Genomic DNA, 20,782 nt, shown 5'->3' with positions numbered 1-20,782 from the left:
ATTGAATTTTTTTCAAAATTGTCGCTCTATTTTTGTTTATAGCGCAAAAAATAAAAACCGCAGAGGTGATCAAATACCACCAAAAGAAAGCTCTATTTGTGGGGGAAAAAAGGACGCCAATTTTGTTTGGGAGCCGCGTCGCACGACGGCGCAATTGTCAGTTAAAGCGACGCAGTGCCGAATCACAAAAACTGGCCGGGTCTTTTAGCTGCCTAAAGGTCCGGGTCTTAAGGTTAAATAGGACCATTTCATTATTTAATTTTTTTTGACAATGCAGAAAAGAAGTGTTTGAAAAGTACAGAAAAACATTACAGCAACTATACCACATAATTTATTATAATTAAGAAAACCCTGATCATCCCTGGACCAAGGTACCTGCAGAAATAAACTAGAGCCAGTACATTACATTTGCAAAACTAGACAACAAATTTTCCCCAAAAAAAAGTTTTATGCGTTTTTCAGAGTATTACAGTGAGCGAGATATAACACTGAACAGGATTTTACAAATAGGTGCACATCAATCAAAAAAAAGGGGAAAAAGGGGTGAGTACTCACAATTGCCACATCCGTAATTTTAGAAGACAACAAGAAAAACAGTTACCCAAAAGAGCGGTAATTGATGGTCGGATTTTGGAGGCAAGACGGAAATATCAAAAAATATATAAATTGTATTACAAAAATAGAAAAATAGACAGAAACAAATAAATAAAAAAAACATATAAGAGATATGATATTAACAATATTCTCTGTACATCGTCTACGCGTTTCGCCGTTGGGCTTCCTCAGGACGAGCAGAAAGGGATTTAACAATGTAAAGATATATTTCATTGTCTCAAAGCATTCCAAGTAATGTGAAAATGTCAGAAGGATAGTAGGATGGGGTTCCAGATGTAATAGAGGATTCCCCGAAAAACCATTCAGCCTGTAATATTGACCGTACAATGCACCGCAGGTACAAAACATCCGGTTCTAATAGAACCAAACGGAATATTAATTCCGGGGCAGACCGATGGGGGGGGGGGGGGGGGTGTCAGAAACACATAACTAGGCAGTGTTAGCCAGGTATGCCAAAACTGTATCCAACCACCAGGGGTGGACTGACAACTCATGGGGCCCCCGGGCAATAGAAGATTATGGGGCCCCCGGGGGTTACAGGTGGCCACCACGCCAGGAGGCAGTGCAGAGGCAGGGAAGCTAAAATCTCTGGATTTTCACATCAAAAGCATGTCGGTTTCGGACATATCAAGGACAGATGTAAAAAAAAAAAAGATTTTTACATACTGTCCCTGGTTTTATTGAGTCTGGCAACCTTGATGGGGCCCCCTAGTGGCATGGGGCCCTCGGGCAGTGCCCGAGAGTGCCAATGGTCAGTCCGCCCCTGCCAACCACTATAATATTAGCAGCTCTCAGTGGAGGAAACTATGGAACAGCAAACACAGCAGTGTCTGCATATCAAAGTGTCCCCCGGGGTAATAACCTGTGCTAACCGGATGTTTTGTACCTGCGGTGCATTGTACAGCCAATATTACAGGCTGAAGTTTTTTTTCGGAGACTCCTCTATTACACCTGGAACCCCCTCCTCCTATCCTTCTGACATTTTTACATTACTTGGAATGCTTTGAGACAATGAAATATATCTTTACATTGTTAAATCCCTTCTGCTCGTCCTGAGGAAGCCCAACGGCGAAACGCGTAGAGGATATTGTTAATATCATATTTTATATGGTTTATTTATTTATTTGTTTCTGTCTATTTTTCTAATAAAATGTATATATTTTTTGATATTCCCGTCTTGCCTCCAAAATCTGACCATCAATTACCGCTCTTTTGTTTTTCCAGGTGCACATCATTGTTATCTACACATCATTAGTGTTCAGGAGGACTCCGTCCACAGAAATATTGTGTGTCAACCAAGTGCATTTCTGACAGGATTAGATATTTTTACGCATTTCTGCTTTTATAAAGAAACGGTTTGGGACTTTATATGGGGCGGTGACCTGGTAAGGTCCAGTGCCTCCACCCCCTGTCTAAAGGAGAATGGGGGAAAGGGGCGGTAGGACTTTATATGAAGCACATAGGAATACAAAATTCATTTATTAACCACTTCCGGACCACCGCGCGTCGATATACGTCGGCTGTTTGAAGCGGGATATCCCTGTTATGGCAGCAGTTAGCTGTCATAACCCCCCCCCCCCGGTATCCTCTTCTTCAGGCTGTGGTCCGGTTTCCGATAATGGTGGTCTCAGCGGCGGATTCGCTGCAAGATCACCGTTATCGGCTGCGGGAGAGGGGGCTCCCCCCCTCCTGCCACTCTCCCGTGCCCTCTGACGCTTACTGCAGCTGTCGGCAGCGGCGGAGGCGATCGGATCCTTCTGTTGGCGTCTCCATACCATAGCAGGGCGGAAGCGACATCAAAACGTCACTTCCGCCCATAGCTTTTAAAAGGGATTTTTTTTCTTTTTCAAATGACAATTTATTAATTTTTTTATTACTACATTTTAGTGTAAATATGATATGTGAGGTCTTTTTGACCCCAGATCTCATATTTAAGAGGACCTGTCATGCTTTTTTTCCTATTAACCACTTAAGGACCGCCTCCTGCACATTTACGTCGGCAGAATGGCACGGCTGGGCACATGCATGTACAGGTACGTCCTGTGCTAGTACCCAGCCGTGGGTAGCGGGCGCGTGCCTGCAACCCGGTCCGAAAGCTTCGGGACCGCGGGACCCGCGGACCCTATCACCGCTGGAGTCCCGCGATCGGTCCCCGGAGCTGAAGAACGGGGAGAGCTGTGTGTAAACACAGCTTCCCCGTTCTTCACTGTGGCGGCGTCATCGATCGAGTGTTCCCTTTTATAGGGATACACAATCAATGACATCACACCTACAGCCACACCCCCCTACAGTTGTAAACACACATGAGGTCACACATAACCGCTTCAGCGCCCCCTCGTGGTTAACTCTCAAACTGCAATTGTAATTTTCACAGTAAACAGCGCATTTTAAATGCATTTTTTGCTGTAAAAATGACAATGGTCCCAAAAATGTGTCAAAATTGTCCGAAGTGTCCATCATAATGTCGCAGTCACGAAAAAAAAAAAAAATCGCTGATGGCCGCCATTAGTAGTAAAAAAAAAATAATAATAAAAATGCAATAAAACTATCCCCTATTTTGTAAACGCTATAAATTTTGCGCAAATCAACTGATAAACGCTTATTGCGATTTTTTTTTACCAAAAATATGTAGAAGAATACCTATCGGCCTAAACTGAGGGAAAATTTTTTTTTTATATATATATTTTTGGGGGATATTTATTATAGCAAAAAGTAAAAAATATTGCATTTTTTTCAAAATTGTCGCTCTATTTTTGTTTATAGCGCAAAAAAATAAAAACCGCAGAGGTGATCAAATACCACCAAAAGAAAGCTCTATTTGTGGGAAAAAAAGGACGCCAATTTTGTTTGGGAGCCACGTCGCACGACCGCGCAATTGTCTGTTAAAGCGACGCAGTGCCGAATCGAAGATTGGATCAATCCATGAAACGCGTTGAGATGTTCAATGCCGTGTCTCCACTTACCATACTCTTCATACGTGCATTATGCAATATCAACTCTCTATTTTTTATGTTATGATTTGCAATTTGTGTGTGTATAAATTTATATATATATTGATATTGAACTGTATCGAGTTCCATTATGCATCATGATTACTATTATTGTTATCATTAATAAATACATTTTGTATACCTATGTGCTTCATTTAAAGTCCCACCACCCCTTTCCTCATTCTCACTTCTTGTTGCTGGCCCTTTAAGGTGTTTTGAAAGATAGGTGGAGCTCCTGATCATATGACTACTTTAATTGGCTATTGCAGTGAGCACATGATCACAAGCCCTGCCCACCAGGTACAATGGTGACAGCTCGGTCACTGTGCTTAGAAAAGGATCTGCGCAGAGCCAGCTGACATGTATACATACAGCCAGCGTTCAGGTTCATCCCCCATACAGACTCCTGAGCATTACATCAGAGGGTAGAGGCTAAAGAGAAAACATGTATTGCAGAAATGTACACTTGGTCTTGCATTAATTAGAATTGTGCCGACTGAAAGGTGAACTGGGGAAGATTTAGGAGGATTCTTCATGTTCATTCTCTGTTGTAGTCATCTCCATCTTAGAAATACTCCAGCTCATCATCCTTGGTCTTATTCGCCTGGAAAGACGACAAAGTGGGTCCCTCCTCTGAACCAGGCAGAGGTACGAAGACTCGGGCGTGGATATAAGTGTCCTCTCCGGTGTCCACCTGAAAGATCAGAAAAGTTAAACAGCTTTACTGATATTATACATTTCAAATGTTCTATCCAGAATAACAGTTCTGAGATACTCTGGTTTCAAGCTCCTGTGGGGCAAGGCATACCTCCCAACCGTCCCAGATTGCCTGGGAAAGTCCTGCCTTGGGAGGTCCCGGGCGCCTTCATTCCGGGACAATACAGTATCCTGGAATTTCCCCCAGGGAAGACCTGATGCCCGCTATAAATGCCGCTGCTGTCACTCACTGCCCGGTGTACTGCTGGCTGAGACCCACTTTATTATTAACCACCAGGCGCTGCATGGCTCACTGCCCAAAAAACTGGTTGCTAGCCGCGGCCTGCCTGGCGTCTAGCAACCAGTGACATCATGACGAGGGGGAGAGCGGGGCCCCAGCATTCATAGCGAGCCGGAGGAGGATTTCACTTTCTCCGCCTCACACCTAAGCTTCACAGTCATCGGAGGAACGCCGACTCCGGGTCTCGCCTGAAGCTGTTCTTGCCGCTGAAAGAGATGCTCCCTGCAGTGCGCCGAGGATGCTTATGGTCACTCTGCTCCCTTTCATACACTGCCCCCCTTCAGTCCTACCATACAGTCCCCCTATACTACCCTCCACTATGCCCCCTCCCATCATACTACTCTCCAATACCCCCCTCTCCCATCACACTTCCCTCTAATACCCCCCATTATACTGCCCTCCACTATACCCCCTCCCATCATACTGCCCTCCGCTGCCCAACCCCCCATAATACTGACCTCCACTGCCCAACCTCCCATCATACTGCTCTCCACTATCCCCCCAACCATCACACTGCCCTCCACTTTCCCACCCCTCCCATCACACTGCCCTCCACTGCCCCCTCCCATCACACTGCCCTCCACTACCTGCCTTCCATCACATTTCCCTCCACTACCCCCTCCCATCACACTGCCCTCCACTGCCCCCTCCCATCACACTGGCATCCACTGCACCCTCCCATCACACTGCCCTCCACTACCTGTCTTCCATCACATTGCCCCTCCCATCACACTGCCCTCCACTACCCCCTCCCATCACACTGCCCTCCACTACCCCCCTCCCATCACACTGCCCAATACCCCATCATACCACTCCTCCCATCATACTGCCCTCCACCTCATCATACTACTCCTCCCATCATACTGCCCTCTACCTTATCAAACTACCCCTCCCATCATACTGCCCTCCACTATCACCCTTCCCACCATACTGCCCTCTACTGCCACCCCATCATACTGCCCACCACCTATCATACTGCCCACCACTGCCACCCCTCCCATCATATTGCCCTCCACTGCCACCCCCTCACGCCATACTGCCCTCCACTGCCCCTATCATACTGTCCTCCACTACCCCCTCCCATCATACTACCCTCCACCCCATCATACTGCCCACCACCTATCATACTGCCCACCACCTATCATACTGCCCACCACCTATCATACTGCTCTCCACTGCCACCCCTCCCATCAAAAAATCGTAAAAAAATTCAATATCAAAAACTACTGATCCCGTCCACTGCCCTACTGATTATTCCACTGCCCTACTGACCACGTCCATCAGAGCCCTGAAGGTTCTAATTACACCTCTGCTGCACCCTGTATATAGTTTATCCCAGAACCCTGCACCCTGTACGCAATACACTGCATGCTTTTGTTCTTTTTTTAATGAATGTGCTGGGGTTTTTATGTATCCATGAGACTCGTGCTTGTGGAACAATAAAAGCATATTTTATAGGCACAAGGAAGCCCGAGTTGTTTAATGATGCCCCTCAAGCTCCTCCCACTGTCATAAGTTTGACCACACCCATGTTTGCCACAGCGCGCTATGCAAGGTTACTTCCTCAAGTGTCCCTCTTTCTGAAGTTCGAAGGTTGGGAGGTATGGGCAAGGACTGACAGACATTGGAGTGCACGCTCCTCTGGTGAGGAACGAATGCAACTGCTACAATGAATCCGTGAAGGGCTGGAATAGGTCAGCTACATCAGTGGTTCTCAACCCTGTCTTACAGTACCCCCCCCCAACAGGCCATGTTTGCAGGTTTTCCTTTATCTCAGAGTCAATGGCTTGGTATTTTGGACAGCTAGAAATTCCCAAAACATGGCCTGTTGGGGTTACTTGAGGGCAGGGTTGAGAACCACTGAGCTACATAAGCATTATAGGGTGCAGTGGTGGCTGGTGGTATTTTGGGGGGGCGGCAAACAGTGCACCGACAGCCAGCCACCTCCTGGTGGGTCGGGTCACCTGCACCACCCTCAGCAGGGCCGCCATCAGGAATTATGGGGCCCCTTACCCAGCTTCAGGCATGGGCCCCCTGGAGCAGAGAACTGGGGGGGTGCTGCCGCCTCAAGTTGAGAAGCAGGGGGTGCCGCCGCTAATTGAGAAGCGGGGGGATGCCACGAATTGAGAAGCGGGGGGATGCCACGAATTGAGAAGCGGGGGGATGCCACGAATTGAGAAGCGAGGGGCTTTGGGTGCTGACGAACAAAAAAAAAAAGGGGGGGGTTGCCCCGGGGACCTCTGGGCCCCTTACAAAAAAAGAAATAAAAAAAATATTATAAAAAAAAAGGGGGGTAGCCATCCGGGGCCCTGGGGACTTCTGGGCCCTTTATTAAAAAAAAAATATATATATATATATATATATATATATATATATATATATATATATATATATATATATATATATATATATATATATAAAAAACAAAATTAAAAAATGTTTTTTAAAGGGGCAACCCTCTCTTTTTTTTATAAAAAACATTTTTTAATTTTGTTTTATATATATATATATATATATTTTTTTTTATTAAAGGGCCCTTTAAAAAAAATAAAAAAATATAATTTTTTTTAAATAAATAAAAAAGGGGTTGCCATCCGGGGCCCCTGGGGATCTCTGGGTCCTTTAATAAAAACAAAAAAAATATTTAAAAAAGGGGGGTAGCCATCCGGGGCCCTGGGGACTTCTATATAAAACAAAATTAAAAAATGTTTTTTATATAAAAAAAAAAAAGAGGGGTTGCCCCTTTAAAAGGGCCCCTGGGGACCTCTGGGCCCCTTTAAAAAAAATTAAAATAAAAAATATATATGTATATTTTTTTTATATACAAAAAAATTAATAAAAATAAAAAAGGGGTTGCCATCTGGGGCCCCTGGGGACCTCTGGTTCCTTTAATAAAAACAGAAAATTATAAAAAAAAGGGGGGTTGCCATCCGGGGGCCCTGGGGACCTCTGGGCCCCTTACAAAAAATAATAATAATAATAATAAAAATAAAATAAAAAAGGGGGTTGCCATCTGGGCACCTTACAGGTGTACTGCCTGTACCCCCCTGATGGCGGCCCTGACCCTCAGTTATCAGCCCACTGACAAAGAAATGATCAGGCTATAATTTTAATGGTAGGTTTAATTTTAACAGTGAGAGACAGAACAAAAATATCCAGAAAACGTTTTTTTCCCCTGGGGGGGGGGGGGGGGAAGAGAGTGTAATCTGCCCTGCTGCAAAGAAGGATGTAAATGATTCAGTGTTCTTTGTACAGCACTGCAGTATATGTTAGAGCTATATAGATTTATAGCAAGGGACAGTGCTGTCTAAACCTGATGTTGCAGAAAGCCCAAAATATTACCTTGAAAAAGTAATTTGTTCCGGCAACAGACTGAGTGCGGACGAGGATCGCCTTAAATTTCCCGGGGTTCGTCCCGGACTGCGCCTTATACTGTTCCTTCACCTGAAAGAGACATCATGTTTACTGTTCAGATTTAACCACTTGCTTACTGGACCGTGCCCAGGCGAAATTTCAGCTTCCGGCACTGCGTCACTTTAACTGACAATTGCGCGGTCATGCGACGTGGCTCCAAAACAAAATTGACGTCCTTTTTCCCCACAAATAGAGCTTTATTTTGGTGGTATTTGATCACCTCTGCGGTTTTTATTTTTTTGCGCTATAAACAAAAAAGAGCGACAATTTTGAAAAAAATTCAATATTTTTTACTTTTTGCCAGCTTGGGACACGATTGTTCCCCGGCTATACGTCCCTTGGGGCCCATATTTGGCATGATGGTTCTCGAGATGTGTGCGTACCAGGGGGCGAAGAAAGTCTATGGGACTCGAACGTTCGAATTCAAAAGTGCTCATTTTAAAGCCTAATATGCAAGTTATTGTCGTAAAACGGGTTTGAGAACCCGGGTCTTGCCCCAGGGAACATGTATCAATGGAAAAAAAAGTTTTAAAAACGGTTGTTTTTTCTGGAGCAGTGATTTTAACCACTTCCCGACCGCCGCATGTATATGTACGTCCACAGAATGGCACACGTACAGGTACGTCCTTGCCTTTCCGCGGGTCCGATCGGGACCCCCGCTACATGCGGCGGTCAGATACCCGCGGGGAGCGATCTGGGACGACGGCGCGGCTATTCGTTTATAGTGGCTCCGTCGCGATCGCTCCCTGGAGCTGAAGAACGGGGAGAGCCGTATGTAAACACAGCTTCCCCGTGCTTCACTATGGCGCTGCATCGATCGAGTCATCCCTTTTATAGGGAGACTCGGTCGATGATGTCACACCTACAGCCACACCCCCCTACAGTTGTAAACACACACTAGGTGAACACTAACTCCTACAGCGCCCCCTGTGGTTAACTCCCAAACTGCAACTGTCATTTTCACAATAAACAATGCAATTTAAATGCATTTTTTGCTGTGAAAATGACAATGGTCCCAAAAATGTGTCAAAATTGTCCGAAGTGTCCGCCATAATGTCGCAGTCACGAAAAAAAAAAATCGCTGATCGCCGCCATTAGTAGTAAAAAAAAAAAATTATAAACCTATCCCCTATTTTGTAAACGCTATAAATTTTGCGCAAACCAACCGATAAACGATTATTGCGATTTTTTTTTACCAAAAATAGGTAGAAGAATACGTATCGGCCTAAACTGAGGACATTTTTTTTATATATGTTTTTGGGGGATATTTATTACAGCAAAAAGTAAAAAATATTGTTTTTTTCAAAATTGCCGCTCTATTTTTGTTTATAGCGCAAAAAATAAAAACCGCAGAGGTGATCAAATACCACCAAAAGAAAGCTCTATTTGTGGGGGAAAAAGGACGTCAATTTTGTTTGGGAGCCACGTCGCACGACCGCGCAATTGTCTGTTAAAGTGACGCAGTGCCGAATTGTAAAAACGCCTTTGGGCATTTAGTAGCATATTGGTCTGGGGCTTAAGTGGTTAATGATGCTTAAAGTGAAAAAAAAAAAAAATTCCTTTAAATATCGTACCTGCTGGGTGTCTATAGTATAGCATGGGTTTCCCCGCCCCCCCTTCCCCCATGTCATTACCAGCCCCTTTGGCCCTATATACTATTACTTTGAACAGCAGTATACAGGCGGTGCAAACAAGAAAGGGACTGTAGGTTTGTTGTTAAGTAAAATAAGTAAAATCTGTTTGTAATTTTTAACTGGTACTTTTTTAGTGTAGCAACAGCCAAAAAATCTATTTTTAAGCTTTTCTGAAAACATAGAGAAGGGTTATCACCCCTGTAACATTGGTTTTGCTGTCTGTGTGCATCTGTTCAGAAGATTGCACCTCACTTTCTGTCCCAATGACATATGATTTTTTGAAAATTTGGGTCTTTTAGTGAAACAAGGATTGGTGATAAAGCATCAGTGGACAGGAGACACCTCTTACAGAAGAGAATTTCCCTTCCTAGGGGTAGATTTCCTCTTACTTCCTGTTGTCTCCTTCCGTTTGCAATTAGGAGACGTTTGTAAGTTGGATGTTTGAAAGTAGGGGCCTGCCGTATATACTCTGCATACATTTGGGCCCTAGGTGTTGGTGTTTCCACAACACTGTAAGCCCTCACAGTTAATCTTGGTGGGCGCCCTGCTGTGTGAACTATTATATCAAGAATTGTAATTACATGCCATTGTTGAACAGTGGTAGAAAAATTGGGCCTTTGGTGCTGGCGCTGGTGCCACAACACTGTATGTCCTCACAGTTACTCTTGGTGGGCGCAGGAATGGGTCCTGCTGTGAAATATTAGCTCAAGAATTGTAATTACATGCCAACAGGGGCAGAAAAATTGGGCCTATGTTGGTGGTGGTGCTGGTGCCACAACACTGCAACCCCTCACAGATACTCTAGTTGGAGCGCAGGAATGAGCCCGCTGAAAAGTATTGCATCAAAAACTGCAATTATATGCCCCTGTTAAACAGGGGCAGAAAAATTAGGCCTTCTGCCGCGTACACAAAATCATTTTTCTGGTTGTAAAAAAACAACTATGTTTTTCAGGCTCTAGAAAAAAATACGTTTTTTTCAACTTGATCATTAAAACGGCCTTGCCTACACACGATCGTGATAAAAAAATGCTCTAGCAAAGCGCGGTGACGTACAACACGTACAACGGCACTATAAAGGGGAAGTTCCATTCAGGTGACGCCACCCTTTGGGCTGCTTTAGCTGATTTTGTGTTAGTAAAAGACGATTCGCGCTTTTCTGTCTGTTACGGCGTGATGAATGTGCTTACTCCATTACGAAGGCTAGTTTTACCAGAACGAGCGCTCACGTCTCATAACTTGCTTCTGAGCATGCGCGGATTTTTCACGTCGTTAAAGCCCACACACGACCGTTTTCCCGAAAAACGACAACGTTAAAAACGTTGTTAAAAAATAGAGCATGTTCAAATTTTTTTTGCCCGCTTTTCAGAACCCGAAAAATGCTCTGAAGCCCACACACGATAAACTTCACTTTTTACAACCCGAAAAATGATCGTGTGTACGTGGCATTAGGAGGCACTGGTGGCGGTGTCCAGAACCAAAAATGTTCTTACAAGCTATCAGCATGATCATTGAGGAGGAAAAGGATAGTCACTCAGCATAACAGGATAGTCACTTAGCATTAGCATAGGCAGTCTTGAAGGGATCTGAAATTTCAAAAAAAAAATTCAGTTACATCAGCATCAGGTGCTTGGTAGCTGGTGGTGATCCAAGCCGGATTCATTTTTATGAAGGTCAGTCGATCGACCGAGTCGGTGGAGAGGCGCACCCTGTGATAGGTTACAAAGCCTCCAGCAGAACTGAATGTGCGTTCTGAAAGAACGCTGGATGCAGAACAAGCCAGTAGCTCAATTGCATACTGTGCAAGCTCTGGCCAGTGATCCATCCTCAAGACCCAGTAAGCCAGAGGATTTTCGGTGGGAAAGGTGTCCAAGTCTGATCTTGCCCCTAGGTATTCCCGCACCATGTAAAACAGACGCTGGCGATGGTTGCTGGAACCAGTCATACCTTGGGGCTGCGGACTAAAAAATTGTCTGAATGCATCAATCAGATGGCCACCTTCTCCACCGCTCCTTCTGTGACTGACCGAAGCCTCGGCAACACGTTGTCCAGGACCAGGATTTTGCAACCTCCCAGTCTCTGGGAACGCGTTGCAAAGACCTTTCTGCAAGGCCTCCCGAAGATGTTTCATCTTCTGCTCCCTCTGCACCGGCAAGATAAGGTCCGCAACCTTACTCTTGTAATGTGGATCAAGAAGGGTTGCCAGCCAGTAATGATCCCTCTCCTTGATAGCAAGAATACGAGGATCCTTCCGCAGGCTTTGCAGGATCAGAGAGGCCATACAACATAGGTTTGCTGAGGCATTTACGGAGTCCTCTGGGTCACTGAGGATGACAGGATCCGCAGCCACCTCATCCCAGCCACGTAAAAGTCCATGGGTTTCTTGGGACTATAATTGATCCCTTGAAGACTGCTGCTGATGCTGAGTGCTAGGCTCCACCTCCATGCTGACACAATCCTCCTCCTCCTCCTCTTCCTCTTCCTGTGTGATAGGCGGGCAAGCAGGAACACTGTCTGGATAAAGGGGGCCTTGAGAGGTAAGGAAGTCCTCCTCTTCCTCCCTCTGTTCTGCCTCAAGGGCCCTGTCCATTATTCCACGCTGCATGTGCTCCAACAGGTGAATAAGAGGGACAGTGTCACTGATGCATGCACTGTCACCATCCTCGTGGCCTCCTCAAATGATGACAGGACAGTGCATGCATCCCTGATCATGGCCCACTGGCGTGGGGGAAAAAAACATGCTCCACTGACCTTGTCCTGCAGGCATATTAGCAAAGATACTCATTGATGGCCCTCTGCTGCGTGTGCAGTCGCTGCAGCATGGCCAACGTAGAGTTCCACCTGGTAGGCATGTCACAGATTAGGCAGTTCTTGGGCAGGTTGTATTCCTTTTGGAGGTCTGCCAGCCGAGCACTGGCATTATATGACTGTCGGAAATGCACACAGACTTTCCTGGCCTGCTTTAGAACATCCTCTAAGCCCGGGTACCTGCCCAAGAACCGCTGCACCACCAATTTAAGGACATAAGCAAAACAGGGCACATGGGTCAGTTGTCCCTGTCGCAGGGCGGAGAGGAGGTTGATGCCATTGTCGCAATCCACCATTCCTGACTTAAGCTGGCGTGGCGTCAACCACCTCTGAGCCTGCCCCTGCAGAGCTGACAGAACCCCTGGCCCAGTGTGGCTCCTGTCCCCCAAGCACACCATCTCAAGCAACACATGGCATCTCTTTGCCTGCGTACCTGCGTAGCCCCTTGAACGCCTACAGAGCACCGCTGGTTCTGAGGACACATCAGCACAGGAAGAGGCCACAGAGGAAGAAGAAGAGGATGGGGTGGAGGAGAGAGGTGTGTCACAACCAGTAGTAGCATTTTGGAGGCGTGGTGGCGGAACAACCTCCAACACTACTGCACCTTGTCCTGCATTCTTCCCAGCTGCCAGCAGAGTCACCCAATGCGCAGTGAAAGATAGGTAACGACGTCCCTGTCCATGCCTGCTGGACCATGAGTCAGCGGAAAATGCACCTTATCACTGACCGCCCTGTCCAGCGAGGCATGGACATAGCCTTCCACATGCCGGTAGAGAGCCGGAATCGCCTTCCGTGAGAAAAAGTGGCGTTTGGGAACTTGCCACTGAGGTACCGCACATTCCACAAACTCAGGGAAGGGGGCAGAATCTACCAACTGAAAATGCAGCAGTTGAAGTGCTAGCAATTTAGCTAAGCTAGCATTCAACCGCTGGGCATGTGGATGGCTGGGAGAGTACTTCTTTCGGTGCTGCAGCAGCTGGGGTAGGGAAATTTGCCTGTTTTTGGTGCGGTTTTCAACGCTGCACCAAAGAATCAGCATGCAGGACTTTTCAAAAAATTTACCACACCCGCAGCATAGTGGTGTGTAAAATCCAATAGGATTTAGGGGCAGATGCTTTTCTGCATGCATGTGTTCCAGTGTGTTTTTTTTATGCAGTCCAGTGCATCCCCCCCTTTTTCTTAACCTTAAATAAGGATGTGTGTGTGTTTCAGTGTATTTATGCGTTTTACAGCATTCCAGTACAGTCCAGTCCAGTGCAGAAACAATGCAGCATGTTCTGCTTTTTTTTCCTGGAACTGCAAGCACTGGTATGAACTATGCAATTGAAAACCCATATAATGGGGGACACACAGACCTCCCGGATGACACACAGGGAGAAATGGGCATCTTAGCACTACCCCTGTCCCCCACACAGGACTCAGGTGCAGACCCCCTCACAAGTAGCCCTGCTAAGGCCCGGATGCGGATGAATGCACTGCGCCCACGGCCGCCTCAAGCCCTAATCGAGGCCCAGGCTTTCAATCCGCTGCAATTCAACCAGGCCTTACACAACTCCATGGCATCCTCCCCCACCACAGGGCAGCCAGAGATGGACACTACCTTAAAGGACATGCTCATGTCACTGCAATCATCCTTGATGACAGATCTCTCATCCCTGTTTCAAAAGATCACTACAGACATGCGATCTATGGGGCAAAGAGTCACTACCATTGAAACGGGCATGGCGGAATGCACAACCACAGTAAATGACCCGATTGATACAAATGAGGAGGTTAAAGGGGTTGTAAAGATAACATTTCCCTAAATGGCTTCCTTTACCTTAGTGCAGTCCTCCTTCACTTACCTCATCCTTTAATTTTGCTTTTAAATGTCCTTATTTCTTCTGAGAAATCCTCACTATCTGTGCTTCTGTCTGTAACTCCACACAGTAATGCAAGGCTTTCTCCCTGGTGTAGAGTGTCGTGCTCGCCCCCTCCCTTAAGGGGGGATGGGGCGAGCAGGAGAGTCAGGACACCCACTAATACACAGCTCCTTTCTCTATCTGCAATGTAGAGAGCGTCCTGACTCTCCTGCTCGCCACCTACCCCCTCAAGGGAGGGGGTGAGCATGACACTCCACACCAGGGAGAAAGCCTCAGAATACTGTGTGGAGTTACAGGCAGAAGAATAGGAAGTAAGGATTTCTCAGAAGAAATAAGGACATTGAAAAGCAAAATGGAAGGATGAGGCAAGTGAAGGAGGACTGCACTAAGGTAAAGGAAGCTATTTAGGGAATTTTTATTTACCTTTACAACCCCTTTAAGGAAAAACAGGAGTGGATCTGGGCCAAGCTGGCCGATTTAGAAGACCGCTCACGACGTAATAACGTTAAACTAAGGGGGGTCCCTGAAGCTTTACTGCCGGCAGATCTACACAAGTATGCTAAGGACCTCATACACACCATTCTACCTGATGCATCTCCCAGAGACATAATTATATAGACAGGATCCACAGAATAGCGAAACCTCTTTATCTAGCAGCGTCTGTGCCGAGAGATGTGCTCATGCGGTAGCAATAGGAGGAAGGAGATGGACAGCCGCACTCCGAAATAACTTTTCAAAAAAGTTGTCTTTTATTTTCAAGCAGGAACATGCATAATCACCACAACCATAAACCAGGACAGCCGACTAGTTTCGCACTCTTGCTAGTGCTTAATCATGGCTGATGTGCTCATGCGGGTGCATTTCTTTCACATCAAAGAACAAAATGATACAGACAGGGCTCCTTCCATTGAAAACACCCTCAAATCTGTAAACCTCCATTAAAGCTATGAAATGACAATGGCCTCTAGCCAAGGCTATCTAGCTAAGGGAAAGAGAGCGTGGCTACCGTGGGAACAGTGGTCTCGAGCTGCGAGATTCCTTTAACATAGTAGAATTAGCTCTAAGTTCAGTCATGATCCAGCAGTAATTAGGTTCAAACACCTCCGTAATGTTTAACCACTTCCCGCCCGGTCCATAGGGGATTTACGTCCGGGAAGTGGTTCTGAAATCCTGACTGGACGTCCATGGACGTCCTGCAGGATTTCATGCCGGGGGCGCGCAGCGCGGCGATCGGTGATGCGGGGTGTCAGTCTGACACCCTGCATCTCCGATCTCAGTAAAGAGCCTCCGGCGGAGACTCTTTACCACGTGATCAGCCTTGTCCAATCACGGCTGATCACGATGTAAACAGGAAGAGCCGTTGATGGCTCTTCCTCACTCGCGTCTGACAGACGCGAGTAGAGGAGAGCCGATCAGCGGCTCTCCTGACAGGGGGGTTCGCGCTGATTGTTTATCAGCGCAGCCCCCCCTTGGATCGCCACACTGGACCACCAGGGTAGCCCACACCAGGGAAGAAGAAAAAAAAAAGAAAAGGGGGCAAAAAAAAAAAAAGTCAGTGGAAAAAAAAAGAGCAGTAAAAAATAAAAAAGATGCCAATCAGTGCCCACAAATGGGCACTGACTGGCAACATGGATAAATCAGTGCCGCCCCACAGTGTCCATCAGTGCCACCCCACAGTGTCCATCAGTGCCACCCCACAGTGCCCATCCATGCCCAGTGCCCACCTATCAGTGGCCATCTGTGCCACCCATGAGTGCCCATCCGTGCCGCCTATGAGTGCCCAGTGCTGCCCATGAGTGCCCATCAGTGCCGCCTATGAGTGCCCATCAGTGCCGCCTATGTGTGCCCATCAGTGCTGCATACCAGCGCCGCCAATCAGTGCCACCTCATCTGTGCCAATCAGTACTACCTCATCGATGTCCATCAGTGCCATCTCATCGGTGCCCATCAGTGCCGCCATATCAGTGCCCGTAATTGAAAGAGAAAACATACTTATTTACAAAAAAGTTAACCGAAAAAAAAACAACGTATTTTTTTTCTCAATTTTCAGTCTTTTTTTAGTTGTTGCGCAAAAGAAAGCTCTATTTGTGGGGAAAAAAGGACGCCAATTTTGTTTGGGTACAGTGTAGCATGACCGCGCAATTGCAATTCAAAGTGCGACAGTGCTGAAATCTGAAAATTGGCTTGGGCGGGAAGGTGCGTAAGTGCCTGGTATGGAAGTGGTTAAAGTCTATGTTATGCAAAAGAAACAGGACAAAGCCCTCCTCCAGGTAACAAAAGAGGTCCCATTGGGGGTTCTTGGGTAAGGTGAAACCACAATTTTATGAAAACATATCTAAATCTATTGTATAAGTATTAGTTCAGAGTTTTCTGTTAGTTGATTCTTAAGCATGTATCTATGTTTTAAAATGCCTATTATACTGTGTAAACGACATACAATGTATACATTGTTTTCTCTTGATTCTATTATAAAACAAATCAGTGTGAAAGGGGCCTTAGGATTGGATCCCCAACCACTTACCTGGTCAAGGATGGATTGATCTTCTTCAGTAGGTTCTGTGGGCACACCCACTCCCCCAAGTCCTATCGTATGCACACTCATCTTTGCAAAGTTTTCAGCAGACTGATACCCATTAGAGAGTACCTGGGATTATATACCTGAGGGCCGTACCATTTAAAAGATGGGGTGGGGTGACCAATAAGGACCACACCCTGCAGGTGATATTGAGAAAAGTGATACCAGACTTTGGAAATGATGCCGTACAAATCCTGTGATTGCTACAACAAAGATTTATTTTTTATATTCCCCCCCCCCCCCAGCAGTGGAATGGTATTAGCAGCCATTTATACATGGTGATCATATCCCCCTCCCCTTATGTCAGTGGCGTCACTAGGGTTGGTGTCACCCGGTGCGGTAAAACATGGTGTCACCCCCCCCCTCTGTCTAGGCTGCCCAGCACCAAGCAGGCAGCGCACAGGCACGGGGCTCACCCCAAACCAGCCCCTGTAAATGATAGTATAGGGCAGTATAGTGGCAGGTTAGGGTAGTATAGAGTGGTATAGTGGCAGGTTGGTGTAGTGGGGTGGTATAGGACAGGTTAAGGTGGTATAGGGCATGTTGGGGTGATATAGGGTAGTTTGGGGTGGTATACGGCAAGTTAGGGTTGCATAGGGCAGGTTGGGGTGGTATAGGGCAAGTTAGGGTGGTACAGGGCAGGTTGGGTGGTATAGTGCAAGTTAGGGTGGCATAGGGCAAGTTGGGATAGCATGGGAAAGGTTGGGGTGGTACAGGGCAAGTTAGGGTGGCATTGGGCAGGTTGGGGTGGTATAGGGCAAGTTATGGTGGCATAGGGCAGATTGAGGTGGTACAGGGCAAGTTAGGGTGGCACAGGGCAAGTTGGGGTGGCATGGGAAAGTTTGGGGTGGTACAGGGCAGGCTGGGGTGGTACAGGGCAGGCTGTGGTGGCACAGGGCAGGCTGGGTGGTACAGGGCAGGCTGGGGTGGTACAGGGCAGGCTGGGTGGTACAGGGCAGTCTGGGGTGGTACAGGGCAGGCTGGGGGTGTACAGGGCAGGCTGGGGTGGTACAGGGCAGTCAGGGTGATACAGGGCAGGCTGGGGTGGTACAGGGCAGGCTGGGGTGGCACAGAGCAGGCTGGGCATGTCAGCTAAAAAAAACAAAAAAACGGGATGGTGTCACCCCTCTAGCGGGTGTCACCCGGTGCGGACCGCACCCCCCGCAACCCCCTAGCAACACCTCTGCCTTATGTATTTATACATGGTGATCATATCCCCCCCCCTTAATCTCCTCTTCTCAAGAGTGAATAAATTCAGTTCCTCTAATCTTTCCTCATAGCTGAGCTCCTCCATGCCTCTTATCAGTTTGGTTGCCCTTCTCTGCACTTTCTCCAGTTCCCCGATAGCCTTTTTGAGAACTGGAGCCCAAAACTGAACTGTATATTCCAGATGAGGTCTTACTAATGATTTGTACAGGGGGCAACATTATATCTCTGTCTCTGGAGTCCATACCTCTCTTATACAAGAACGGATTTTGCTCGCTTGGGAAACGGCAGCTTGGCATTGCATAAACAGTTATGCGAATATAATGCAACATAAACAAAAAAAATTGCAAATATCACCTTTTATATTCTATAGGTCCTCTATGTTTTCAGTAATTTGATAGCCAAAAATGCAGATTTTTTTTATCATGTGTGTGAAAAAAAAAAAAATTGTTGCAGACAGAAATGTTTTGAAAGGAAATCTAAGGCCTAGTACACACGAGAGGATTTCCGCGGATAAATCCTCTCGAGGATTTGCGAGGATTTGGATCCGATGGAGTGTACTCACCATCGGATCGAAATCCGCGCCGAAATCCCCTCGCGATGACGTGTCGCGCCGTCGCCACGATGATGACGCGGCGACGTGCGCGACGCTGTCATATAAGGAATTCCACGCATGCGTCGAATCATTACGACGCATGCGGGGGATCCCTTTGGACGGATTGATCCGGTGAGTCTGTACAGACCAGCGGATCAATCCGTTGGGATGGATTCAAGCGGATAGATTTGAAAGCATGTCTTCAAATTTTTATCCGCTTGAAATCCATCCCAGAGGATAAAAATCCGCGGAAACAGATCCGCTGGATTGTACACACCAGGGGATCTATCCGCTGGAGCCGGTCCGTGGATCAATTCCAGCGGAGGGATCCTATCGTGTGTACGGGGCCTAAGGTATGCATAGTGGGTCCCTTTAATGTGAAGAACCCCCCCAGAGTCAATAAATGCCAATAGCCATGAAGAGACGAGTGTGATTTTGCACTTGGTGTCTGATATAATTGGCTTCTTAGATGTAATCAGCCACCTGAAGCTTCAAACAGCCGATCCCCAGCTCCCGGCACAAGCTGACTAATTATAGGGTAGGGTGACCTTCCAGGAAAACGATAACACAATTTGTACGGTTGATACATGTCTGATCTAAATTGTGACATATCTGGAACCAGCAAAGTGGGAAATCTTTGGCAACTATATACTGGTGGATTCTACACTGACCACCAATGTAATGGGGAATTTACAGTGACCCCTAATACGAGGAGGGATTTACACTAACCACCAATGTGAGGGGGAATTTGCACTGACCACTAATGTAATAGGAGCATTCACAGTAACTACCAATGTAAGGAGGGATTTACACTGACCACCAATGTAAGGGGGACCTTCACACTGGCCACTAGTGTGAATGAAAGGATTGTACACCAAGCCCCAATGTAATAAGATGATTTACACTGACCACCAAGGTAACAGACATTTATAGCCAGATTCAGGTACGTTTAATATCAGTAGATACGCCGTCGTAACTCTGAATCTACGCCGGCGTTAATTTAAGCCTATTCTGGAAACCAGATACGCTTAAATTAGGCTAAGATACGAGCGGCGTAAGTCTCCTACGCCGTTGTATCTTAGGGTGCAATTTTCCCGCTGGCCGCTAGGTGGCGCTTCCGTTGAGTTCGGCGTAGAATATGTAAATGACTAGATACGCCGATTCACTAACGTACGTGCGCCCGGCGCATTTTTTTTACGTCGTTTACGTATGGCTTTTTCCGGCGTAAAGTTATTCCAACAAATAGCTGGCCTAGCCAATGTTAAGTATGGCCATCGTTCCCGCGTCGAAATTTGGAAATTTTTACGTCGTTTGCGTAAGTCGTTCGTGAATGGGGCTGGACGTAATTTACGTTCACGTCGAAACCAATGCGTCCTTGCGGCGTACTTTGGAGCAATGCACACTGGGATATGTACACGAACGTTCGTAAAAAAAAGGTCAATCACGTCGGGTCACCAAACATTGACATAAAACACGCCCCCCCATCCTCATTTAAATTAGGCGAGCTTACGCCGGCCCCATTTACGCTACGCCGCCGTAATTTAGGAGGCAAGTGCTTTGTGAATACAGTACTTGCCTCTCTGACCACCCCCCGTCATTCTCCATCTATTTCAATGTCCCTCTAGTGCTGGGCTCCAGTAACTTACACCATATATTTGAGCCAAACAGGGAGGATTGTGGGATTAGTAGTCTCTTGATCAGCCATTCGGATGTTGTGATATTACCCCTGGACTACACGTCCCAGGGGTCCCTCTGCAACACGAACAGACCTCTAGGAGGGACTATGAAAGGAACAGCAGATCCAACCATGCTCTCTTCTTCCTAGGCCTCCCCGAGTAAACACCTCTCCGCTGCTTGGGGAAAGGGCTGCAGCCTACCACACGGTGATTGAGTCACTCCAGCCCGGCCCAGGAGGGCCCAACTCTGCTCGCTGTTCGCAAGACATCACCGCGGCACCACCTCGCCAGACGGATCCAACCTCCGCCCGTGTCCAGCAGCTGGTGGGTCATCACTGTTCGTCTCCCTGAAGGACATCTCATCTAGGATTGCTGTTCAGGAGGCTCCTGTTCAGGAGGCTTGTTTATTCATT

At 46.8% G+C, this 20,782-nt stretch overlaps 1 protein-coding gene across 1 annotated transcript; it reads right to left on the bottom strand.

Annotated features, from left to right (window-relative positions):
- Window positions 1–3,453: 3,453 nt before the first annotated feature.
- On the bottom strand, window positions 3,454–16,958 carry LOC120928064 (cystatin-B-like). The gene is made up of 3 exons (XM_040339140.1): window positions 16,839–16,958; window positions 7,945–8,046; window positions 3,454–4,299 (listed from the first exon to the last, which is right to left on the bottom strand). The coding sequence occupies exons 1-3, from the start codon at window positions 16,917–16,919 to the stop codon at window positions 4,171–4,173; spliced, it is 312 nt and encodes a 103-aa protein (XP_040195074.1). The 5' UTR covers window positions 16,920–16,958; the 3' UTR covers window positions 3,454–4,170.
- Window positions 16,959–20,782: the final 3,824 nt, after the last annotated feature.

Source organism: Rana temporaria, chromosome 2 (genome assembly GCF_905171775.1).
Source record: "Rana temporaria chromosome 2, aRanTem1.1, whole genome shotgun sequence".
Taxonomy (NCBI): domain Eukaryota; kingdom Metazoa; phylum Chordata; class Amphibia; order Anura; family Ranidae; genus Rana; species Rana temporaria.
The sequence above is the reverse complement of the archived record's forward strand: the minus strand, read 5'-3'. Positions and strand labels throughout refer to the sequence as shown.